General features: G+C 41.8%; 1 protein-coding gene across 2 annotated transcripts in view; it reads right to left on the bottom strand.

Moving 5' to 3' along the window:
- Positions 1-3719: 3719 nt before the first annotated feature.
- Positions 3720-22728, bottom strand: part of LOC113010977 (ephrin type-B receptor 1-B) — a 436216-nt gene continuing 417207 nt past the window's right edge. For both annotated transcript variants that reach the window (XM_080292596.1, XM_080292597.1), the window contains exons 33-37: positions 11829-11978; positions 9693-9886; positions 8708-8863; positions 6317-7827; positions 3720-4169 (exon numbers count right to left, since the gene is read on the bottom strand). In XM_080292596.1, coding sequence (XP_080148722.1) covers positions 7719-7827; positions 8708-8863; positions 9693-9886; positions 11829-11978 — 609 coding nt within the window. In that variant the 3' untranslated portion in view covers positions 3720-4169; positions 6317-7718. The remainder of the gene's footprint in view (positions 4170-6316; positions 7828-8707; positions 8864-9692; positions 9887-11828; positions 11979-22728) is intronic.

The following is a 22728-nucleotide window of genomic DNA, read 5'->3' as shown; positions in this document are numbered from 1 at the left end:
TTGAGGTCTGAACTGGATCATTGCAGCCCTTTGACTCTTCTTTTCATCATTTTGTTGTAGATTTGTTGCTGTGCTTGCGATCATTGTACTGCTGTGTTACCCAGTTTCAGCCGAGCTGTGTATACTCTATATAGGTTATACGCAAACAGAGTTTATGTCTGACTTAATGACTGTAAGTGCCCAGGTCCTGTGGCTGCAAATCATCACCCCTCCACTACTGTGCTTGACAGTTGGTATGAGGTCATTGTGCTACTATGCTGTGTTTGGTTTTCACCAAATGTGGTGCTGTGCATTATGGCCAACCATGTCCAATTTGGAGAAAGCATTATTTCTGAGGTTTTGTGGGTTGGTAAGATGCAATTTTGCAAACCTAAGTTGTGCTGACATGTTCTTTTTTTAGAGAGAAGATGTTTTCTCGTGGTGACCCTTCTAAACAAGACATACTTCAGTTGTTGTCTAATTATACTATTATGGACTTTGTCATGTAACCTGCTGCCTTAGCCCTGTGGAGTTTGAGATGTAGCTCTCTGAGTTTTTGCACTTCCTTTGAGCTTTGCACCGACTTTGGGGTGCATTTGCTGACTTGGCTCCACTCTTGGGAAGACTGGCAACTGTCTTGAATGTTTCCCATTTGTGAATAATCTTTGGAAATGGTCTTATAATCCTTCCCAAATTGATGGACAGCAAAAGTTCCTTATTTACAATCACTGCTGATGTTTTCCTCATTGCCAGTGCATTAAAACACACTTAAATCCTCCAGACCTGGAAACTGCCAAGACTTCTGATTCTATAGAGGTCCTCCCACTTAATGATGCTCAGTTAATCAAGTGCTCTTTATTAGCAGCATCTGGCTGCTCTTTAGCTTCATAATTGGAAGCAGTAAGGGTATACTTTGTTTTTCTGCATTATGGAACTGTTTTTAGCAAATAAATAATTAGATGCTAGTGTATCACGTGTTGTTGGACAGAAATAATCTTAACATCTGCTAAAGACCGGATGATTTTTAATGTCCTGATACATATTGAAGGAGGTTTTTCTTTTTCATTTTTATCATTACACAAAATTGTAATTTTTGGATTATTTAAAGGCCATTTGACATCCAAATGAAATGAAGACAAAGTGAGGTTTTTGATCCATTTTCAGTTTATTTCTTTATACCTGATTCCCTGGAGAAGAAAAAAAATTGCAAATAAACACATCAGCAATGACGCTGCCTGAAATTTGCATAAATGTGTCAGTGCATTAAAGGCATCATGGATTCTGATCTTCATTTTCCCAGGAGACTAAGGCTCATGCCTTATCTCTTCTTTGCATGAATAGCCTCCTCAAGTTTTGCCTCTTATATCTACATGAAGTCTATATTTTCTAGGTGTTTGTAGTAGAGAGACTCTTGTGTGGCTCAGAAACTTGATTTTGAAGCTCATGAAAGTTTATTTACCTCATTTTAATCATAGCTTTTCCATACTCTTACTACTATTATCATTGTTTGTTCTATACACACATCTCCAAGCAAACATCAACCAATATGCGAGGGCATTTTCTTTTAATCTCCTACAATCACAAAATACCAAAAGAGAGCGTATTTTCTGAAAGTACTGCATTTCTTTCACACGCTGGAGTTTCAGAGACTGAAAATTCATGCATAATTTCTTGAAGACAGAAGTTATGACAGAGAGAATTATTACACTGACATATTTATTTTCTTTTACGGCTCATTAGATGTTGTATATGTCATTCACTGTCAGCATCAAGTAATATTTGATAAATCCAATTTAAAAAAATAGAAAATCCAGAATGCAATCATTTGAAAATCTCACAAACCCATACTTTATTCACAAACATAGAAACATCAATTTAAAGAAATTTTTTTTTTTGGCATTTTGCTTTTTGCAGATAGTAAAGGTGGAAACAGACAGGAAAGTGCATAGAGAGACAGAGGAAGACCTGCAGCAAAGGAACATCCAAGGCTGCTGCTTTCTGGCCATGTGGCGTATGGCCCACACACCCACTGAGCTAAACTGGCGCCCCAACATCAAATGTTTAAACCGAGTAAGAAAATGTACAAGACCATCTTTACCACTGTGTAATATCCTATTCTTTTAACTACAGGCATTAAATGTCTGGGGACAGAGGAGACCAGCTGGGAGTGGAATGTTTTCCCATTCTTTCCTGTTCTAGGAATCTTAGCAGCTCAACAGTCCTGGCTCTACTTTATTACATCTTTTCATTTTATGGTCCATCAAATGTTTTTAGTTGGTGAAAGGTCTGGACTGCAGTTTAGCATCCTCATGCTATCAGAGATGTGGGCTTTTGAACTGAGCACTGATAATTCTAAGTCCCTCTCCTCTTTCTTCCTTTTAGCTCAGTTTAAATGAGCTTTGGCTCAGATAAGGCGGCAGTGTTTCTGGATATAGCGTTAACCTGCATTTTTGGATGGCACTGTGAAGTGTGTTTACAGACTGTGATTTCTGGTAGTGTTCCTGGGAAAAGTGCAGTGATTTCTATCCCGGAATCAGGCCTGTTTATCGGCCTGAGGGCCTGAAGATCATGGGCACCCGATACAGACTTTTTCATTTGTCGCTTGTGCACAGTGATTACTCGAGATTCCCAGAAACATTTGATGATATTATGCACTGTGTATTCACAATTTTACATTGAAGAACATGCAGACTGATGAACTGCTCATCTTTGCTTCTGAGAAACTGCCTCTCCAAGATGCTCTTTTTATCCCCACTCATGTTACTGACTTGCTACTAGCTAAGCAAAACTTCCCTCTAGCTTTTTTTTTTTTTTTTTTTACCACCACTTACTTTTCCAGCCTTTTGTTGAAATGGTACATTTTCTCTGTTTAAACATTTAATACATTTTTTCAAGTTTTACACGGCTTTTTTCCAACTTTTTTTGGACTTAGGTTTGTAAATACGTCCACATTTTTAATTATCCAATTCCTTACAAAACAACTTCAACCACCTATTCTGTTTCATCCTTTCATACACTTCAATAAAAATAAATAAAAAGTGACGACTGAAACACTTTATTTAATATAACAAATTTGAGAAGTGAGAAAACTGACTGTTTCATCTTGTTGGCTTCCTCTCTTTTTTTTGGCACAGCCCCTGCACAGCAGTCTCTCTGCTAATATGAATCTGGATGTTATCAATCAATTAGAGTCAATAAACAGTTATGGAGCAATGCTGTGAGTTGGATACATCCCTATATCTTTTGACTCACCTCATTAACCATATCATTACTGTGTAGCATGCTTTCCGGCGTGTGAAGTGCCCTAGAAGTGTCTCTGTGGCAACTAGGAATTATGAGAGTAGTGAAACTGCTGGTGGGGTTTTTATTCATGTGGCTGAGAAACAAATACTATATAAGATTTCAGATGGGAGGATAATTTCCACTAGTTTGTCATAATAATGTCACTTTTTTATTTTTATTTTTTTTGGAGAGACATTTTTTGTGTTTGCATGTAATGCGAGTGACTGCTCGTTTATTAGTGGCTGATGGCTTTTAACATGTGCTGCCAGCCAGACTGTGGTGACAAAAGCTGTTTATTTCCTTAGCCATTATGAAGCCAAGCATTAGACGTCACACCACACTCAAGCACAGTGCTGACAAGGATAGGGATACTGGATAATAACCTTCCTCTCTCCTTTCTTGACTCACTATTAATGAAAGCAGAATTATCGTCCAGTGAGTCACAGACTCTGATGTGATTGACTTGTTTTCCAAGGCGTTTATTGAGTGCATTTTAGTACAATAGTTCTCAGAAAGTTACAGCTTACAAACTCTTGACACATACTTGTCACAATTTACAAGTGGCTGCTATACACAAACTAAAAAAAAGAAAGAAAAAGGAAACCAATGTACCTGTGCACACAATGTCTGTACACACAAATGTGCCTGATATGCATACATCCATTCTCTCTTGAACACACAAACAAATAAACTGTGACATGTGCACACTCACAGTCAGCTCCCCCCATCCACTGCTCATCACACAGAGAGAGGTTGTGACTGGCATACTCAAAGCTTTTGGCTTCACCTGTTCTCACTGGCCCGCTGCGATTCTTCTTGGTGTTCACTGTGCGCATCCATGAGAATATAATTGTGAAGTGCCGGGTGTATGCCGTTTTTATAAGTGTGTAAATCTTTGAGTTCCCAGTCTGAAACAGAGGAGAAAAAGGAGAACGGAGAAGTTTAACGAGTTTCGTTTTGCAAGGAGTCACGCCAAATCATTTTCGGCCTCACGCCGTTCTGATCCATAAATGACAGGCATGATTTTTGCTGCTAAAAGCATCGTTGGTCACTTTTCAGACAGTTGCAGCACATGGAACGTTTAACAAGCAAGTTCTTGTGTTTTCTATCAGTGTGTGATGAATGGCTCCCATATGAAACAGCTTTCAGAGGAAGATGGCGAACCGCCTCTCCATTCATCACACTGGAGTGTCATTACAGTCAGATATTTAGAAAGACAAACAGAGCAAATGGAGAAAAAAAAAAAAAGAATTACACTTTTGTATAATGAATACGTTCTATCATCTCATTCACAGGCTCTTGGGTTGAAAAGCAAATACATGAGACTGAGCTGAATAGAGGACTAATGCATTCAAATTGATTCACTGGCTTCAGTGAAAGGGATTTATGCCAATCTTGAGGAGCTTGTGATTATATTTAGGAATACTTGGTAAATCAATGACTCGGAGAATTGAATAGAAAAAGCAATTGATTTTGCCCGTGAGCCAAACCAATTGCTTGATTACAGTATTTTCCATTACCAAACTAAAGCAAATTAACATTTATATAATGAAAGAGATGTTGCCACATAAACCACACTGTGAGATAAAAGAGTTTGATTCACTTCAATGAACTAACTTTCTTACTTTCATCAAAACCATCCTTTGTTCATGCCATGTCTGCCATGCAACCCCGCCCTCCTATTAACTGAATCATCCTCCTCTTTCTATCGCATATGCACACACTCTGTCGGGTTTCAGCCCACTTTCTTCTCATTAAGCATCAGCCTGGAAACCAGACGTGAGAATAAACTAGCTGAGGGTTCCTCAGTGTTTGTGTGTGTGCGTGCATGTGTTTGTGAGTGTATTTGTTTTTTATGCTCCCATCAATCTCCCTCCCCGTGGCTGATCAGATGCCCGTCAGACAGGGGGCCTTAGCAGGTGTTTTCACCCCTGCCTGGGCCCACTAGAGCATGGAGCCAACCATTTCTCAGGCCAGCTCTGGCCCAACTCAGCTCCAGACACAGCCCAGGACAGCTTGGTTACACCCAGGATAAACGAGCTGGAGATCTGCCAGCCAGCGGGAGTAGTCGGGGAGAGAGGGCAGGACAGACAGAGGAGGAGGAGGAGGATGACTTGAGAGGGCTAAGTACACTTAATAATCTGCTAATGGGCCTGCCATCAATTTCTAATTTTGGATGCAAGGTGGTTAGGACCGTCGTCACTCATGTCTGTTCAAATAGAGCCAAAAGGGATTTCAGCAGGGTCACAGCTACTGCAAAGAATTGATACCAAAATAGTCCATAATTGCGAGCTACAGGGCTGTTCTACCAAGCCTGTACTGAAAGATTGTTGACTCTCATTTTTAATGATCACCATTTTTAAAGGTTTTATTTGAACAACAATATTGCAATTCGTTTCCAAAAGCCTAGCCCTGAAGCAAATGACCAGCAAAAGGAAAAATAAGACTAACAGCAAAATCACAAGCATCATCATTGCCATGCTAAGAAAGAGAATCATCCTTGTGCACAACTCGGAACAATCCCTTAAATATATCCCAAAATAATGACTTTTGGGAATAATGTAGAGACCTTACAAGATTAGTACATTTCTAAGTGACAATTCATGCAGCCAAGAGTTAGAGAAATATTCCCACAAGTACCGTGGCAATTTCCTTTAACTTGCCTAGCCATTTGGCAACTGCATATAGCATGAGTGCACAGATGAACTCAGCAGCTTAGCTACAGCAGTCGATTGGAGGCTGTGCTACGCTGTGAGCAGTGTGCCCATGTGGGCTGTTTAAGTCTGTGCGTTCCTCGAAATGGCATCGGGTGTCTGTTGGCAAACTTCAGCCCAGATGTTCATTTTTCACCGTGTAGAGAAATGATGCTGATTCGCAGTGATTTCCAGTGCCCGCTCTCCTATGCGTTTCAAACTCGCAGAAAATCTCACCACGGCCTAGACATTTGCAGCGCCCACGAGAAACATTAACTAGATTTTCCCGAAATAAAATGTGCCACATATAGAGCAACTCGACTCCAAGTTGTGTTCTTCCTGCGCGATCAGCTGGCACTCACCGTGAATTTGGGCCAGTTCCGGGGCAGGAAACGGAGGATCATTCCCCCTGTGGATGGTGCTGACCGCTCCCGAGACAAACAACAGGTCAAGAAAGAAGATGAAACATAAAACATATCTGTACAACTAAGTGCTCACCAGCAAGAGACAGCATGTGTACACCCACATTTAACATTACCCCCAGTTAATGGATAGTTTGTCAGTTATTTTAACTCCTACAGCAATTTTCATACAATTCTACAATACCAATTCTTCAGCCATTCTTTTTACATTTTCTCCAGTCAGCCCAAATTGTCCTTAAATCCCTGGAGCAACGAGACATACAATCCAGTGCCCATTGTTCAGTTATCCAAAGGAAACTGGAATCTAAACATTGCATGTGTCTCAGTCAGAATTCAGTCAACATGTCTTTGCCAAAATGCAAGCATAGAGTTCTGTACATACATATGCATTTATATCACCTTCAATATGAAGGTTTATTATGAAAGATATAATCATATTTAGCAAGAGATAAACATATTTATATTCTCTGAAAGTGGGTGGCTTGGGTTAAGAAGTCCTTTAGCAAGGCCCTCCACCCAAGACTCCACAGGTAGTGTTAAAGATAAAATACAAGTGGACTGCATCTTGCTATAATGATAAAACAGACAAACAAACACATGGTAAAGGATAAAAATATAACTAAGCTCTGATCTTTTTTTGTTTTTGTTTTTTTGTTACCTGTCCATTTACAATACACTTTTTAAAACATTTTTTAAACAAGTACAACATGATGTGAAAGTTGAAAATGGTGCTCTGCTGTACATCCCTGTATGCTTCTCCCTCTAATTATTTCCACTGGTAGGTGTTTTGTTTTGTTTTTCTTCTTTTTTTCTTCTTCTTCTGGAACTTATTTCCCGCCAGGTCAAGGCATCTTCATTGCACAGACTGAAGACAGGATGGGTAAAATCACACGTCACATGTTTCTAAATGCCTCACGTTTCAGTTTAAAGTTTTAACACCTTCTAGTCCACATGAAGCAGAAGTACAGTATCACTCACTTTACCACAGTTTGAAACTCTGAGAAGTTCTTTGTGTTGATGTCTGATTGTTGGTTATTTTGGTTCAAAATGGCATGAATGGTAGTTCATAACCACAACAACGGACATTGATTTCCCTTTTGTGATGAATGGATAAACAGTATCAAGTCTGGACCCTGAACTCCTGTCGTGGATTGCATGAAGTGTGACAGCTGTTAACCATGTGGTAGTGTAGACCCTGGTCTCCTGTTGTCATGATAGTGGATTAGATTAAGACAATAGTTTCGACTCTGGCGCGTTCCGATGGATCGGGGGTCATTCGAGGGCTGCTATTTTTGTTGGTCCTTCGAATGCTGCCTGTTCCATGGCACAGCGCCTCCGGTAGTCATGCCATCGGCGTAGATGACTGGCTCATCTGCACCCTCATGGACTGGATATTAGTAAGGATTTTCTTCTGGTGGCCTGCCAGGGTCACTCCTATTCTCAGCAAGTCTCTACAGAGAAAGAAACATGGAGACAGAAAGTGAAAAGCAGGGTATTTTTGTTTCTTTCCCTTTTTTTTGTAGAAAAACACAGGATCTCCAATAATTTGGAGTTAGAATAGATGATCTGAATATGAAGTGCAAACACCTGCAAGAAATCCCCCATCACAACTCAACGAGCTCACACGGACTTAACGTCGCTACAAATGAACGCACAATTTCAGAATGGAAAGCTAGTAGCAATGAACAAAACCCACAAATTTACTAAATTAATTCCATCTCTGTGAGAAGACGCAGTAGTGCGTGTTGCTTTGAATTGCAAAGACATTGCAGAAATGCTACCAGGCCCCGAGCATATATTTTTAATAAAAAATGTTGGAATGAATTTACATTTTCAACATAATTTTGTAGGCCAAGCAGCATTGTTAATTAAAATGGATGAAGTGCAATATTTGTGTCTGTTGGTACCACAAGTGCTTTGAGAAATGCTGTCATGACCAGCGCTTTGAAGCACTTCACAGACACAGCAGCGGCAGCAGAAGTGAAAATATGCATCTTTAAAATGTGTATATAGAGGATACACATTCATGTCTTTTTTTTTTAGAACACTGTCAACACAAAATGTTTAATTATTAGTACAGATAAGAGTTGTAATACATAGCTTGCAAAGATGTACATTTTCTTACCACGGTGAGTGCGTTATTTCGTCTTACAATGTGTTGTATTTTTAATTCCCACCGAGGCTTTAACTTTGATGCAATCACTTGAGTCACTGGGTGCATTTATGCTAAAAATACATGCACTTGACACTGAGTCATTTTATAAAAGTGTGCCCATCAAAAGCTATATGGGTCTGAAAACCCGTCATTTGCACACAAGCAGTTGAACTCACTCTGAGGTCATTTGTACCACCAGCTGCAGGGAGGTAAAGCCTGAGTTGAGGAAGTTGTCTCTGTACTGGCTCATCTTGATGGCAGCGAGCCAGTCCTCGACTGAGCTGAAGGTGTTGACGTCGGGTATGGATCTGTCCAGCAGTGGCTGAGAGGGCCTGGTGCAGAGGAGAACACCAAGAGCAAGGCGGGGAGGAAGATGAGATATAGTTGGGCTTTGATGCAATATTAAGCACAGACTTAAAGAGAAGGAGAGTAAAGCTGATACTGGTGTTTTCATGGGTGTGTGCCATAGGGTGCAAGGAAACTAGGGAGAGAGAATTTATTAGTGAATATTGGAATGTATCTCAAATATAAAGTGTAAAGGGATTCAGTATCATGAGGCACATCTGCCACTCCTTCTTTGAATGCCACACAAGAAAGATTTTCTGCAGGTAATCGGTAACTGGTCGCAATTGCTTGGCTTTAAAATATGTGGAAGCCTGGAAAAAAAGTAGTGCAGGAACCTGAAACTCACAGTTCACGGACAGACAGACCACATCCAATCTGGCTGACGCTGAGAGAAACTGTGAGGACGGGTGCCAGAGATTGTACAAAACAAGTCCAGTATTTCACAAAAAAGTAAGGAAAAAAAAATACGTGCTCTGAATGTGTTCTGAAAATATATGTAAATGAGGTGTTTCATTCCATTTTTTATCTTTTTGAAAACGTGTTTTGCTCCATCTTCACGGGGTAAAAAAGTGAGAGTTCCTGAAACCAGTGTTTAGGTTGGATAAGAAGGAGGAAAAGTGCAGTTTGACGCAATCAATAGCAATAAATTCATGCTTAATTCATGAGAAGATAAAACGGTGCACATATGCATGCTGGGCTCATTCGAAACAAACAGTGTGTTAAAGACTACATGCATAAGGAGAAGCGTCAGTGTGTACTTAATGTCAGTTTTTGGATCAATTTGTTTCTTACGTGTACAGATTTTTTTTTACTCACACTGCAGGAATATTGGCTACAGCTTTGAGGCTGGCGGGGTTACGGATCATCTTATCCAGAGTACTGACGATGTCTGTGAAGCGGGGTCGCACGTTGCGGTCTTTTTGCCAACAGTCCAGCATCAGCTGGTGCAAGGCGCTGGGGCAGTCCATGGGTGGTGGCAAACGGTAGTCCTGCTCAATAGCATTAATTACCTATGAGAGAGAAAGCAAGATGTTGTCTCTTACAAATGAAGATAGCTGCTAATTCCACACCATATACCGCACTTGCAGTATGTCTCTCAAACACTTACTGTCAGTAAGAGTGTTTTCTACAAGCTGGTTACATTTTTTTAATAATTTGACTTATTTTATGGCTGAAACTCAATCCTGCCTCATCACAATGCAACAAGAACACAACTGCAACCCTCCCCATATGGACACTCCCTCTGGTCAATAAAGTGACAGTTTGCATTCAGGATGATGTGCCCTTCCTCTTGACTCTATCCAATCACATATCACTCCTATAGGACAGATTGAGGAAAGAGAGAGGACAGAGAGCAGGGGCAGTGTCACTAGAAAGGAGCCCCTGGAGGGGATGGGCAGATTGCATATAATTAACACTGTGAAGTATAGCCACTTGACACATGACTTTTAAAAGCTTCACAAGCTATCAGGACTCATTAAAAAGACGTTATGACAAAGAATTTAAGGGCAGTTAGAGTAAAAGACTTCTATTATATAAGTTTGATCAGAACTTGACAGAAGTGGAGTATCTTCACCTTGTTTTGTTTTCTTTGTTAGTTATAAAAGGTTTTATGTTAAATAACATATAGACAATGAGATCACTTTAGATATATTTAAAGGAAATATGCAATGTTGATTCAGTAGCTACAAAAGCAGACGCTGCAAAGACTAATGATTACCAAGATTGCTGCAAATTGATGGAACCGGTGCTCACAAATATCCACATTATCCACACTGTCTGTAGATTTAATCTTTTTTTCTTTTTTTTTTGCTTACTTGCAAGATGAAAGTCTGATGAAAGATCGTGTGTAAAAGATAGTCATTAAAAGTTAGGTGCTGCTCTGTATATCGCCAGCTCCACCCTGGAGTTGAGTGCACCTCAGCAGATTCTTGACAAATGGTGCATTAGAGAAGAGAACGCACAAGTGAGGGGATATGAGTTAGGAGGGGGTATAGAGAGGGGCTTTGATGCAATATTAAGCAAAAGGGATTTCAAGAGAAGAGGAGAAACAGAGGTTATGGTGTTTGTGTGGATAAGTGAGAGGATGCAGGATAGAGAAAGAAAGTGTGTGCGTGCGTGCGAAAATTTTTGTGAGAGTGTGTTTTAAGTGTGTAAGAGAGTGTGGACTGAGCAGCCGGACATGCTGAGTGGTGCTAGTCCCACCAGGCAGTGTTTGCTGCTGGCCCACTGAGGCAACATCTGCTGGTTTGGACGGTCCTTGTGGAGCGAGGTCCATAGAGGCCTGATGGTTGGCTAGTTGTCGCACTAAGGGAGCTAAGGGAGAGAGACCTCATAGTATGGGACTATATCCAATGGTTGCGTGTGTTTGTGTTGGTGCCTGTGAGCGTGGACGTTATCCAAGCGGACATGGGGAACAAAGCAGAGCTCTCAGCAATCATTCATTGCTCTCAAAAGCTGGCCAGGAAGGAAAGGGGATAGTGTGAGGCTGTGCCCATAATAAGTCTGCTTTCAAAGTCAGAGTCAAGGGCATCTTCAGTAATGATGCTTTGTGATGCAGGCTGATAAAAATGTGTGATTTATTACAGCTTCCTCCCTTATGAGTTACCCTTGATTGTGTATCTATAACTGCATCTGTACGGAAATGGCTGTTCAATTTAATGAGGCTGTTTATTCAGATTCAGGTTTATTCTTTGTTCTATCGGAACTCGGAGACATGATAAAACTTAACTTAGATGTTGAGTTTTTGGGAACATCTCATGAAATGAGCACTTAAAATCTTTAGTGCTGATTTTATGTTTAATTAGTACTTAACTGACTTTGTGTTGTACTACACCTGCTCGTCCCAACTGACTTGAACTCCATTTACAGTGTAATATCCTGCCCAGACATGCTTTTTCAAAATGCAATCATAATATTTAAGAAAGTATTTGTGTAGTTTTAACCACTTACATCCTGGTTGGACATGTCCCAGTAAGGCCTCTCTCCAAATGACATCACCTCCCACATGACGATGCCGTAACTCCACACGTCACTGGCCGAGGTAAATTTTCGGTAAGCGATGGCCTCTGGTGCTGTCCACCTCACTGGGATCTTCCCACCCTAAAAGAATAATAAAAAAAAGAGTTGAATTTCTAAGTTTAGATTACACATATTACAAAAAAATGGGCGTAGCTTTAAACCTCCATTCTTTTAAAAGGCCAACAGGGGTAATACGCGTTGTTGCAAATAGACTTCTGTTCCTCTAAAAGTCTATGAGAAAATGGCTTTCTGATGTGATTTGACTTGTCTGTGGTGGGTGTGGTTCAGGAAGTTGTCTGAATCAGAAGATCAGTGGTTCGATCCCCGGCAGTCTGCACATCAAAGGTTCCTTTGATTCTGAACCCTGAGTATCCCCTGATGGATGCAACCATGTGTGTGCGCAAATATTAGATAAGGTGCTTGGATATAGAAAAAAAGCTCTTGGATGAATGAGGCTTACAATGAAAAGCATTTTGAGCGCTCAGTCAGAGTAGAAAAGCACTATGTAGGCATATTTCAGGTCATACTATATAAAACATTAAGTCTATTTAGTAAATTTTGGTCAATTCGAAGCTGAGAAAAGAGGATTATCCAGTAAATGCTCATTGGCTACAGACTTGTGATTGACAGGTCAGTAGCCAGCGAACGTGTGGTTTCACAATCTGATCTGCCACTCGCCATCAGATCCAGTTTAAACATGTCAAGACAGTGACGCAAAAAGTGCTCATCTTGAGGCATAAAAACAGTGATGTCACAGTAGCTACATCCATCCTGTATACTGTCTATGGCTGAGATTGCTCTCTTACAAAACAATATTCTTTTCAGCTTTAGTATGTTGAAGTCAGCCCCTTTCCTGAAACCCACATCAGTACTCTCAGCTGTTCTAGTCCATCGCTTTAACTCTTTATTCTCTCATCCAGCAAGTGCAGCCAAAAAAACCAGGGAGGATTCTGCCTCAGTATTAGCAGCATCCAACACTCATCAACCAACTTTGCATTTAGTATATCCTTTCTCATACTCCAGTTTTAATAAAAGAAGATAGGACCGGTTTTCTGTGCATACACCGAACACCTCTGCCTGTAATTGGGCTACGTGAGCCCCCAGGCAAACCATGCATCCTGTTGATTGAAATTGACAGCTGCTTGTTTCCCATCACACACACGTGCACACATTCACACATACAGGCGCAGTGGGATAACATATGCACAGGCACAGAGAGGATTGTGCCACACACACACACACACACACACACACACACACACACACACACACACACACACACACACACACACACACACACACACACACACACACACACACACACACACACCTCCCACTGGACCTTCCCTTATAGCTGAGTTGAGCTTGCCACCAGTTTAATAATGCCAATTAGCTGAACCTGAGCATTTGCAGATAAGCTGCTGTTGGAAACAAACCCAGGAGAAACCTACACAGACCACCCTGTTCCCTGCTGACTTTCTAGGAACGACAGGAGAAGAGAAGAACCACAGGGAGAGGCGGGTGGAGGCAGAAAAAAAAAAAGGGAAATGAATAAGACACCGAAAAAAATGGTGATTTGGGGTGTTTTCATAATGCTGGCTCACATGAAATGTTGAACAATACTAATGCTAAACAGGCTTATTCATGCATAAATGTCTGTGTTTAATTTTGGATTACAGAACACTGTCACATGGCGCTGCAAGAGGTGGAGAGGCTGACCTCATTAGCGAGCACCTCTTTGACCTTGGAGACGTTGCTGACCCCGAAAAGAGGTTTAATATCTGACCTTGAGTGGTGCTAGATGCAGAGACAACGCTCTGACTGAGAGCATCAGCCGGTGAAGAAAAAGCACTGAAGAAAGTAGACAATGCTGCAGTGTGTGGTTGCGGGAGTGTGTGACACGCACAAAATGAGAGAACAAGCAAGAAAGGAAGAGAGGAAGAGATCAATAGATGAATAACAGCTATATAACCCCACTGACTTCAGTGCTTTTCTCATATCTCAAGACTAGTTCATATCTGAATCGTTTCATCTAAACTGAGACCCAAGGGCACTTTCTCTTGCTCTTTCTTTTCTCTTAGGGCAATCGAACTACACTGATACAGGCAAAGCATTGCCCCCTGCAAAAATATAAAATGACTCATTTTCTCCTTTTTCATCTGTCACACTGTCGGGGCCAGTGCTTCACATCAATTATTTTGTCTGGACGAACATATATGAGATGAGCAATAAATGCAGAATAACACAAAAATAAAACAGCTGCTCCAAGCACAAAAAAAAAAAAGCTTTCTATTACGTCCTCGCTTTGTCATTACTTGCTTACTCCCTTCCTCGCTTTGTACATCTGGTCTCATGCCCCAGGACCCTGTTGGGATATGAGCTCAGTGTCGTTGGAATGGCCTGAGCAAAGACACAGGCTTCACAAGAAGCTTCCTGTGCGCCTCCAATGAGACAGACATTAGTAATAACATTTCCAAGGCGGGTGAGTCAGAGGCAGCTATGCAAACCCTTAGTAATTACTGCTGTGGGCCAATGATAACTGCCAAAATCCAGCTTTAATAACATGAATTGCTGTGGAGTCCATGCATACAGGGAGGAAGGCAAAAACATAATAAAAAGCACTGGTGTATTTATTTTTTTATTTGTTTTTTTCAGTAGAAAAAGCATTAATACCGAGGGAGACGAGTTAGAGGGGTAGCAGAAGTGATGTTGGGAATTAAAATAGACCTAATGTCAACACAAAAGTACAAATGCTTTTGCGTAGCCTTGAAGCATTGGGGTGCGTGGGGGGTTGGGTGTTTGTAATACTGTGTGGGCTACTGAAAAAGGAACAAGCTGTTTTCTGTTTGCCTTGAAGTGAAATATTGCCCCTTAAGCAGAATTCACACACTCCAATTATCTTGGACAGTTAACTGAGAATCTATGTGTAGATGAGCCAAAATGCACAGCAAGATTTGCACCTGCACAATGTCTAGGCCTTGACGATACCAAGTGATGCTCCCTCGGTAATAATAAAAAAACGCAACAACAACAATAAAAAAAACAAACAAACTGGGTGACATTCAGTGCCTGAATTCCTGGGAGGTTTGAGTCTAGCTTGTAATAAATAAGTAAGCTGCTTTTGGTTTTTGTTGTTGTTTTGATTTTCACACCCGCCCTCGTATTGTTTTTTTCTTCTGTTTACTAAATTTGATCACATCAGAATTTTTGCTTCCTTTCTTGTTTTTTTTCCTCCCCTCCTTTTGGCTATTTTAACGATTGTAGCTCACGCAGCAAGCCATTTTTGCACACATGATTCCCTTCAGCATACCTCGAACAGACTTTGCCATACAGTATGTCACCAGAGTAAGATTAAAGTAATGTGACTGGTTTCCACCTGGTTGTGGCTGCCTGTGACAGGTTGTGACCAGCTTTGACAAGCTAGTGATGTGTTTGAAGTGCATCTGTAAAGGAGATGCGCCGTGGCTGTCATAGCGAGACAAGCATGTTCTCATGACAGCTAGGTCTTAAAGATAAAGGATAAACATTTGGTGGTCAGGTAATGTGTGTACTTATTGGTGTCTGTTATGGTCCCCTGGCTCAGCAATATCAGTGTGTGGGTGTGTGTGTAGATAGTAGGATATGAAACACCTGTCATGTCTTTGCAGCAGCTCAGGATACGAACCACCAACATGCCAGATAGCTTCATGTAGACTGTCACTGACATGGTGATGCAGAATGGAGTAAAATCTAGAACACATATACCTGTCACAGCACAATCAACAGTCACCACTAATATGCAGCAAAATCACAGATAAGCTTACCGGAATTTAGAAAAGAAAAAAAAAAAAGCCCAGTGTTTTGCCTTTTTCACTCATCTTATTTCACTTCACAGAAGCTATTTAGAGATTCTAAATAAACGTTCTCCTTCGTGTGGAAGACAAATATGTAGAGCTCCCTCTCCGTGTTTTCATTTCTCCCCCATTCCCTCTTTTCCTTGCCTTTACTCCTCCAACTTCGCTAATCCATTTCCAAACAATGCACACTGAAATGGACTTGAGCACATTTACTTAGGCTGGAGAGAGTGCTCCATCAACATCGTTTTAATGAAATCCTGAGAGCAACGATCTGCCCTGGATGTCTGCCCAAACAGATGAAGAAAGAAGAGCGAAGGAATGGAGAGGAAAGGGGCAGAAAGAAAGAGTGACACAAAGAGACGGAGAGAAAATAGAACAAGAAATTAAAAAAAAGAAAGAAAGGAAAGTGGGTTGGTGACTCAGATGTTGGTTTCTCAGATCCCCATGGGGATGTCTGATGGAGGGAAGGACATAGGTCTTTATGTACAATGAGGTAATGCAAATCTTGAGGGAAGCATATTTCAGAATGCACTCTCTAAAGATCCCAAATAGGCTGGCATTCAACAACAATCTCCTTCTGCTGTCAGATTTAATTTAGTAAATACATTTTAAAATGTGTCCAGTAAAGCAATAAAGAACAGATAGTGTACTATTTTAATAATGTATAACTCTAAATAAACCAATATAACATCTATCCAAACTCTAAGCCAGTGAATTTATAACTTCAGGTATCCTATTTATTGTTTTAAGCTATCAAATACATTTATGTAAAACAAACACAGTTAATTTTATAACTACTCATAACAGTTGGAAAACATTTGTAATCAAGAGTGTTTATGCTTCAATTATCCTGAAGGTGGATATAAACACCTTTAAATATAAACTTAGCACGCTTTGCTGTGCTTTGCTGCTCAATTCTTTGGCTTTTCTAGAATGGACCTAAAACAGCTGTTTAGGCTGTCAAAGCTTCACTACCAAAGGATGCAAGTTTTTGTTTTTCCCAGCTATACGCCCACAGTGCTATACAACTTTGTGTGCGCCTTAGTAACACAACCATAGGATCTGTTTCTGTGTAATGCATTCAAGTTGTCTTTCTTTACTGCATCTGCATGTATAGCAGAGGAAATAATTCCCCCGCTGAGTTTGTTAGTTTGCTCACTTATAATGAAATGAACACTATCTAATTTTTATAGGAGTTTCATTTTAATGGAGAGAGACAGAACATCAACCAAAAATCCAGAAAAAAACAAACAAATTACATAGAAGTTTTAACTTGATTGTATGTCATTGAGCGAAATAAATATTTCATCCCCAAGCAAGACATGACTCGGTGGTGAAACCCTTGTGGCGTTTCTTGTACTTGGTCACCAGGTTTGCACACATCTCAGGAGGGATTTTGGCCCACTCCCCTTTACAGACACTCACTAAATTATTTGGCAACTCAAAGCTTAACCTCCCTCCACAGGTTTTCTATAGGACTGAGGTCTGCAAGCTGGCTATACTAGTTTATGACCTCAACGTACTTCTTCTGTGCCACTCCTTTGTTGTCTTGGCGGTATGTTGTGAGTCACTGTCATGTGGGAATACCTATTCATGACCCTATTCAATGTTCTGGCTCAGGGATCGACGTTCTGGGATTCTGGGTGGGTTATGGGGGACAGAATTCCACTTCACTGCTTGTCATTTCATTCAATGACATGCAAGTCAATTTATCACTTCAACACAACACTTTTTTTGTGGGGTTTTTTTTTTGAGCATTCTGGCTCATTTCATTAAAATTAAACTACCATAAAAATGAGAAACTGTTCATTTCTTTATAAATGAGCAAGCTCAAAAATTCAGAAAGGGATCAACTCAAACCACTGTAATAGAATATAGAGGAAATCATTTCATTTCAGAGAAAAATAATTAATAACTGTACTTTCTGTAGTTTTATTTTCTACTGTATGTCCTTTTGACTTTTTACTCCTTTAATTGGTAATGTTCACCCTGCATCAGTAGCATTTTGCATTACGCTTAACTTACAGGCCTCGGCATATCTAGCATCTACTGACACGATCAAATTAACCCAAGCAAGTATCTCATTTTGCCTGTACTACTCTATGCTCATATTAGAAATTAACCTTTGTCCCAGAAATCTTTTTGCAGGATGCAAAAAATAGACAATTATACCCTCAGATGCACTTGCAGTTTTATCAAATTGTACCAAATCCTGAGCATGACAGCATATTTTAATGCTACTGGTATTTTGTAAAATAAAGTGCATTTAATGAGACAATATCAAATAATTATAGTCAACATCACTACTTTTATAGCACACCAGCAGAGATGGCGTTGCTTTCACTGATTTGAAAGGATTCAAAATAGAAATTTTTACTCAGATGCAAACACAGTCAAACAGCCACAGATGGCAAATGTCAGATGGTGTCCATCTTTTACTAACTCTGGAAAACATGACAGAAGATCTAAATCACAGCAGAGTGTTTTGTATGCACACTCACTCTTTGATGTGGAGACCTGGTATGGATCATGTTTCTAATTACAAAAAAAAAAGGGTCTGTTCAACATTAACATACTTTTGCTGCTAAATTAGTCCCAAGACTGAGCGAATGCAGCTCTATCATCTGAATAAAAGTAGCCATGAAATAGCTTAATTAATGAAATACAAAAAAAGACATGAACAAACCAGCAGAATTAAGTGGGATGTTTAGGATTCTGTGACACATCATTGGCTCAGTTCCTGTTAGCAGTGTCTCCAGCTTGATAGGTGACTTAAATGGGAAGTGAGTCGGGGATCTGCTTGGTCACTGCACTGGTAATGTAGAGGTAGGGAATCAATGAGTGAAACTGGCGTCTCAAAGTACAGGACTGTGCAAAAGTCTTGAGTCACGTCTCATTTGTTGATTTTTTTTTCCAAGGAGCCAGACTTCATTCAAGTCAGTCAAGCATTAAAAAAGTCACTTGAGGAATAAACCAGTGTTGCGTCTACACATAACAGACAACTTACTAACTTTAAATTGTATCTTTAGACACTTTTTTAAAGCAGCAGCCTGCCACTAAACCACAATTTCTCCCCATCTCTTTTGATGGATCCATGAAAAATGTTAAAATAATAATAGTAGCAAACTCAAACTGACACAGGACCTGAGAGATGTACCTGGACCTTCAAGTGATCCATCTACTGTTTGATGCAGCCCCATCAGAAATGGTCTCAGTGGAAGGGTGGCTGTTAAAAAGCTATTTTTAAGGAAGAAAAGGCTCGGGTATGCCAATTACGTATTATTGTATTTCCATGTATATTTGCACGTTTCAATAAATTGCTGCATCTACTTCCCAATTTCCTAACAAAATACACAAAAATGAGGGAATAATCAAAACTTTTTCACAGACCTGTACAGTATGTGCTTAAAGGATAGAAATGAACTTGACAAAGTACAAAAAATAAACCAGAAAGAAAGGTGGAAAATGGTGCTTAGCATTTGATGCATGACACAAAAATCTAAACGAAAGAGCATTTGTTTACTTTTGGCCTGGCCAATATGGATATGTTCCCATTTTACTGTTTGTTTACCCTGTCCCCTCACTCCTAGCACATAAATATTTCACTAGAAGTGGAATAGACAAGCCAAAAGAAAAAAAAAAGAGTGCATGGGCCCGAGGCCAGCAAGAGTGGTAAAGGATGCAAATAGAATACAGACAAATGACAGAAACAACAGCGCTGTCCACATAGTGTGAGCGCTCGAGTGGAGCTGAGAGAATGTCACTCAGGTCACAGGGATTTGACGGATGAGCTTTGTTACTGGCTCTGTGTGACCTCGCCTTTCAACCTCTCTCAGCTTCAATGACACAAGAAAACGCACCCATGTGCACACACATGCACAGAGAGAGAGAGAGAGAGAGAGAGAGAGAGAGAGAGAGAGAGAGAGAGAGAGAGAGAGAGAGAGAGACCCTTATGAACACATGTATATCTAAGAACATGGCACAAACACACACCTCTAAACACACACTTGCCAGCTTAGGCACAACATACAGTGCGCATCGTGTGACATGCAAGCCAATGACAGTCTTCCCACATTGTCAGCTGAGGCACAAGCAAAAGAATTCCTGACCCATACCTACCCTCACTGCTACCCTACAGGCATGAACTTTAAATAGAAAGGGTAACTTAAGGTTATGTATATAACCCCGGTTCTCTGAGTAGCATGAGTGAGTGTCTCACTATGGGAACGCCTCCTGCGTGACCTCATCAGAAGCTCAAATGCCATTACGCCAGCCCTTACAGGCTGGCTAGGTGACGCCCATGTCAGGAGGGGCCAGTGCCTCCCTATATAATAGGCTGACATAGCGTCAGATGTCATTCAAAACAAGCCCACCTCTTCCTCGCTTCCATAGCAAGGAGGGCGGTCTGGTGAGACACTCACTCGTGCTACTCAGAGAACCGGGGTTATATACATAACCTTAAGTTCTCTTTCATAGCATTCGTTTCGTGTCTCACTATGGGAGAAATACTGACTTCCGGATTGCCAGACATGCCTGTTAAGAAGACAACTGTCCTCAACAGCACTTGACAGGGGAGAAGCCCCCACCTGGGAAGAACCTGCACTGAGGACTGAATGTGCTAGGTTAGGTGCTGTCACATCTAACCTGTAAAACCTAGCAAATGTATGAGGTGAGGTCCAGCATGCAGCTGCACACACCTCCTGAATAGAAACTCCCCTAAAGAGAGACTTTGAGGTTGCCAGACCTCTAGTGGAATGCGCACGCAAGCCAGCAGGGGGCTGAAGGCCCCTGCTAGTATAGGCCAGGGCAATTGCTCCTACTATCCAATGGGAGAGGCGCTGTTTAGACACAGGCTTTCCCATATGTGATTTAGCCCAGGACACGAACAGCTGGTCACTTTGTCTGACACTCTGGGTTCGGTCCATGTAAATGCGCAGAGCACGGACTGGACACAAGGTATGCAGCCGCTGTTGCTCCTCTGAGGAGAAAGGCGGTGGGCAAGAGGCCGGCAGTTCTATAGGGGAACATGTGCCGACAACCTTCGGGACAAAGGCAGGGTTGAGCCGCATACTGACCCTCGTATTATCCGAGGAGAACTGAATGCATGACTGATGCACTGAGAGAGCGTGGATCTCTCCTACACGTTTAGCAGAAGCTAAAGCAATTAATAGAGCCGTCTTCAAGGACAAAATTTTAACTCAACCTGTTCCAGGGGTTCAAATGGGCAACAGGAGAGCGCAGCCAATACTATGGGAAGGTCCCACGATGGAGCCAACGGCCTAGATGTAGGCAATTTACGCCGTGCACCCTTCATGAAACGGCATATTAAGGGATGCTGGCCAACAGTCTTCTCCTCAAAACCAATATGGCAGGCCGAAATTGCTGCCAAATACACCTTGATGGTGGAGAAGGCTTTACCCTTATCAATCAGGGCCTGAAGAAATGACAGAATCACAGCCACAGGGATGGCCTGTGATTCTATGCACCAGCTTTCAAACACACACACCACTTGTGCTCATATAGCGTCATAGTAGATGATGCTCTAGAACAGCGGTCCCCAACCTTTTTTGCGCCACAGACCGGTTTATGCCCGACAATATTTTCAAGGACCGGCCTTTAATGTGTCGCGGATAAATACAACAAAATAAAACTAGCACACGTGAAAAGACCCAGGAAAACCGAGTTAACGATCAAAACGATAACAAAATAACGCTGAAAACCGATAAATACCCTGAAAACCATACATTTCACACCTGAGCCTCAACTCGCGCGGCCCGGTACCAGACGACTCACAGACCGAGGCCCGGGGGTTGGGGACCGCTGCTCTAGAACACTGAATAGGGTCGATAACACTATGAGGGAGCCCCACTGTGTTCAGGTTAAACCACTCACGGGCGAAGCCCATAGAGCTAGCCTCTCTGGGTGGGGGTGGAATATTTCCCCCCGTGCCTGACACAGTGACAGCAGGTGGACACTGCTCCAGACTATCAGTCTGTGTGCCAGTGTGTGTAACTTGGGGGACCCCAGACCGACCTGTCTGTTGATGTAGGCCACAACGGTGGAATTGTCCGGACTCACTAAAACATGATGACCTCTCAACCAAGGGAGAAAGTGTTTTAGCGACAGGTGAACCACCAGCAGTTCCAGACAGTTTATGTGGGTGGAGCGCATGTGAGGGCCCCATTCCCCATTCACTGTTCTGCCCTCGTGGGTGACCCCCCAGCCCGAAAGAGAGGCATCTGTGGAAATCACCTTCCTGGCTGAAACTGCCCCCATGGCAATGCCCTGAGACAAGAAACCTGGCCTCTTCCACTCACGGAGAGAGCGAGTGAACAGTCTGCAGAGTCTCTCACGTGACGGTGGCCGTCTCGGTGAGGGTCCAGTCCCCGCGAGCCCACCCATCGCTAAAAGCCTCTCATGTGCAGGCGTCCCAGTGTTATCGCCACTAGAGAAGAGGCCATCAGACCGAGCAACCTCTGGCACTGTTTGAGGGTCACTGTGTTGCCTCTGTGAACCAGTGCTAGGGATGACCGTATGGCCGCTGTTCTCTCCGGGGACAGAAAAGCCCTCACCCGGAGGGAGTCTAGGCTGAGCTCTATGAAAGTAATGCATTGAGTTGGTGTCAATGTGCTCTTTTCCACGTTTATCTGGAAACCCAAACTCTCCAGATGGTGTATGAGAGCATTTGTATGACAAGTCGCTCCCTGGCGGGTTGGGGCTGCCACCAGCCAGTCGCCGATATATGTGGCCATCCGAATGCCCTTTTTCCTGCTGCCTCAGTGCATTTCACAAACACCCTTGGGCTCAGTGAGAGACCAAAAGGCAGGACTACAAACTCGTATGCTATCCCCTGGAAAGCAAATCTCAGATACTTTTGGTGTGGGGGATATATGGGGATGTGGAAATAAGCATCCCTCAGGTTGATTAATGTGAACCAGTCGCCCGCTTGTACAAACCGTAGCAGCGAGGCGTGCGTCAAGATCCTGAACTTGTAT

Source organism: Astatotilapia calliptera, chromosome 18, assembly GCF_964374335.1.
Source record: "Astatotilapia calliptera chromosome 18, fAstCal68.1, whole genome shotgun sequence".
In the NCBI taxonomy this organism is placed as follows: Eukaryota; Metazoa; Chordata; class Actinopteri; order Cichliformes; family Cichlidae; genus Astatotilapia; species Astatotilapia calliptera.
Note: the sequence above shows the minus strand (reverse complement) of the source record. Positions and strands in the feature narration are given on the sequence as shown.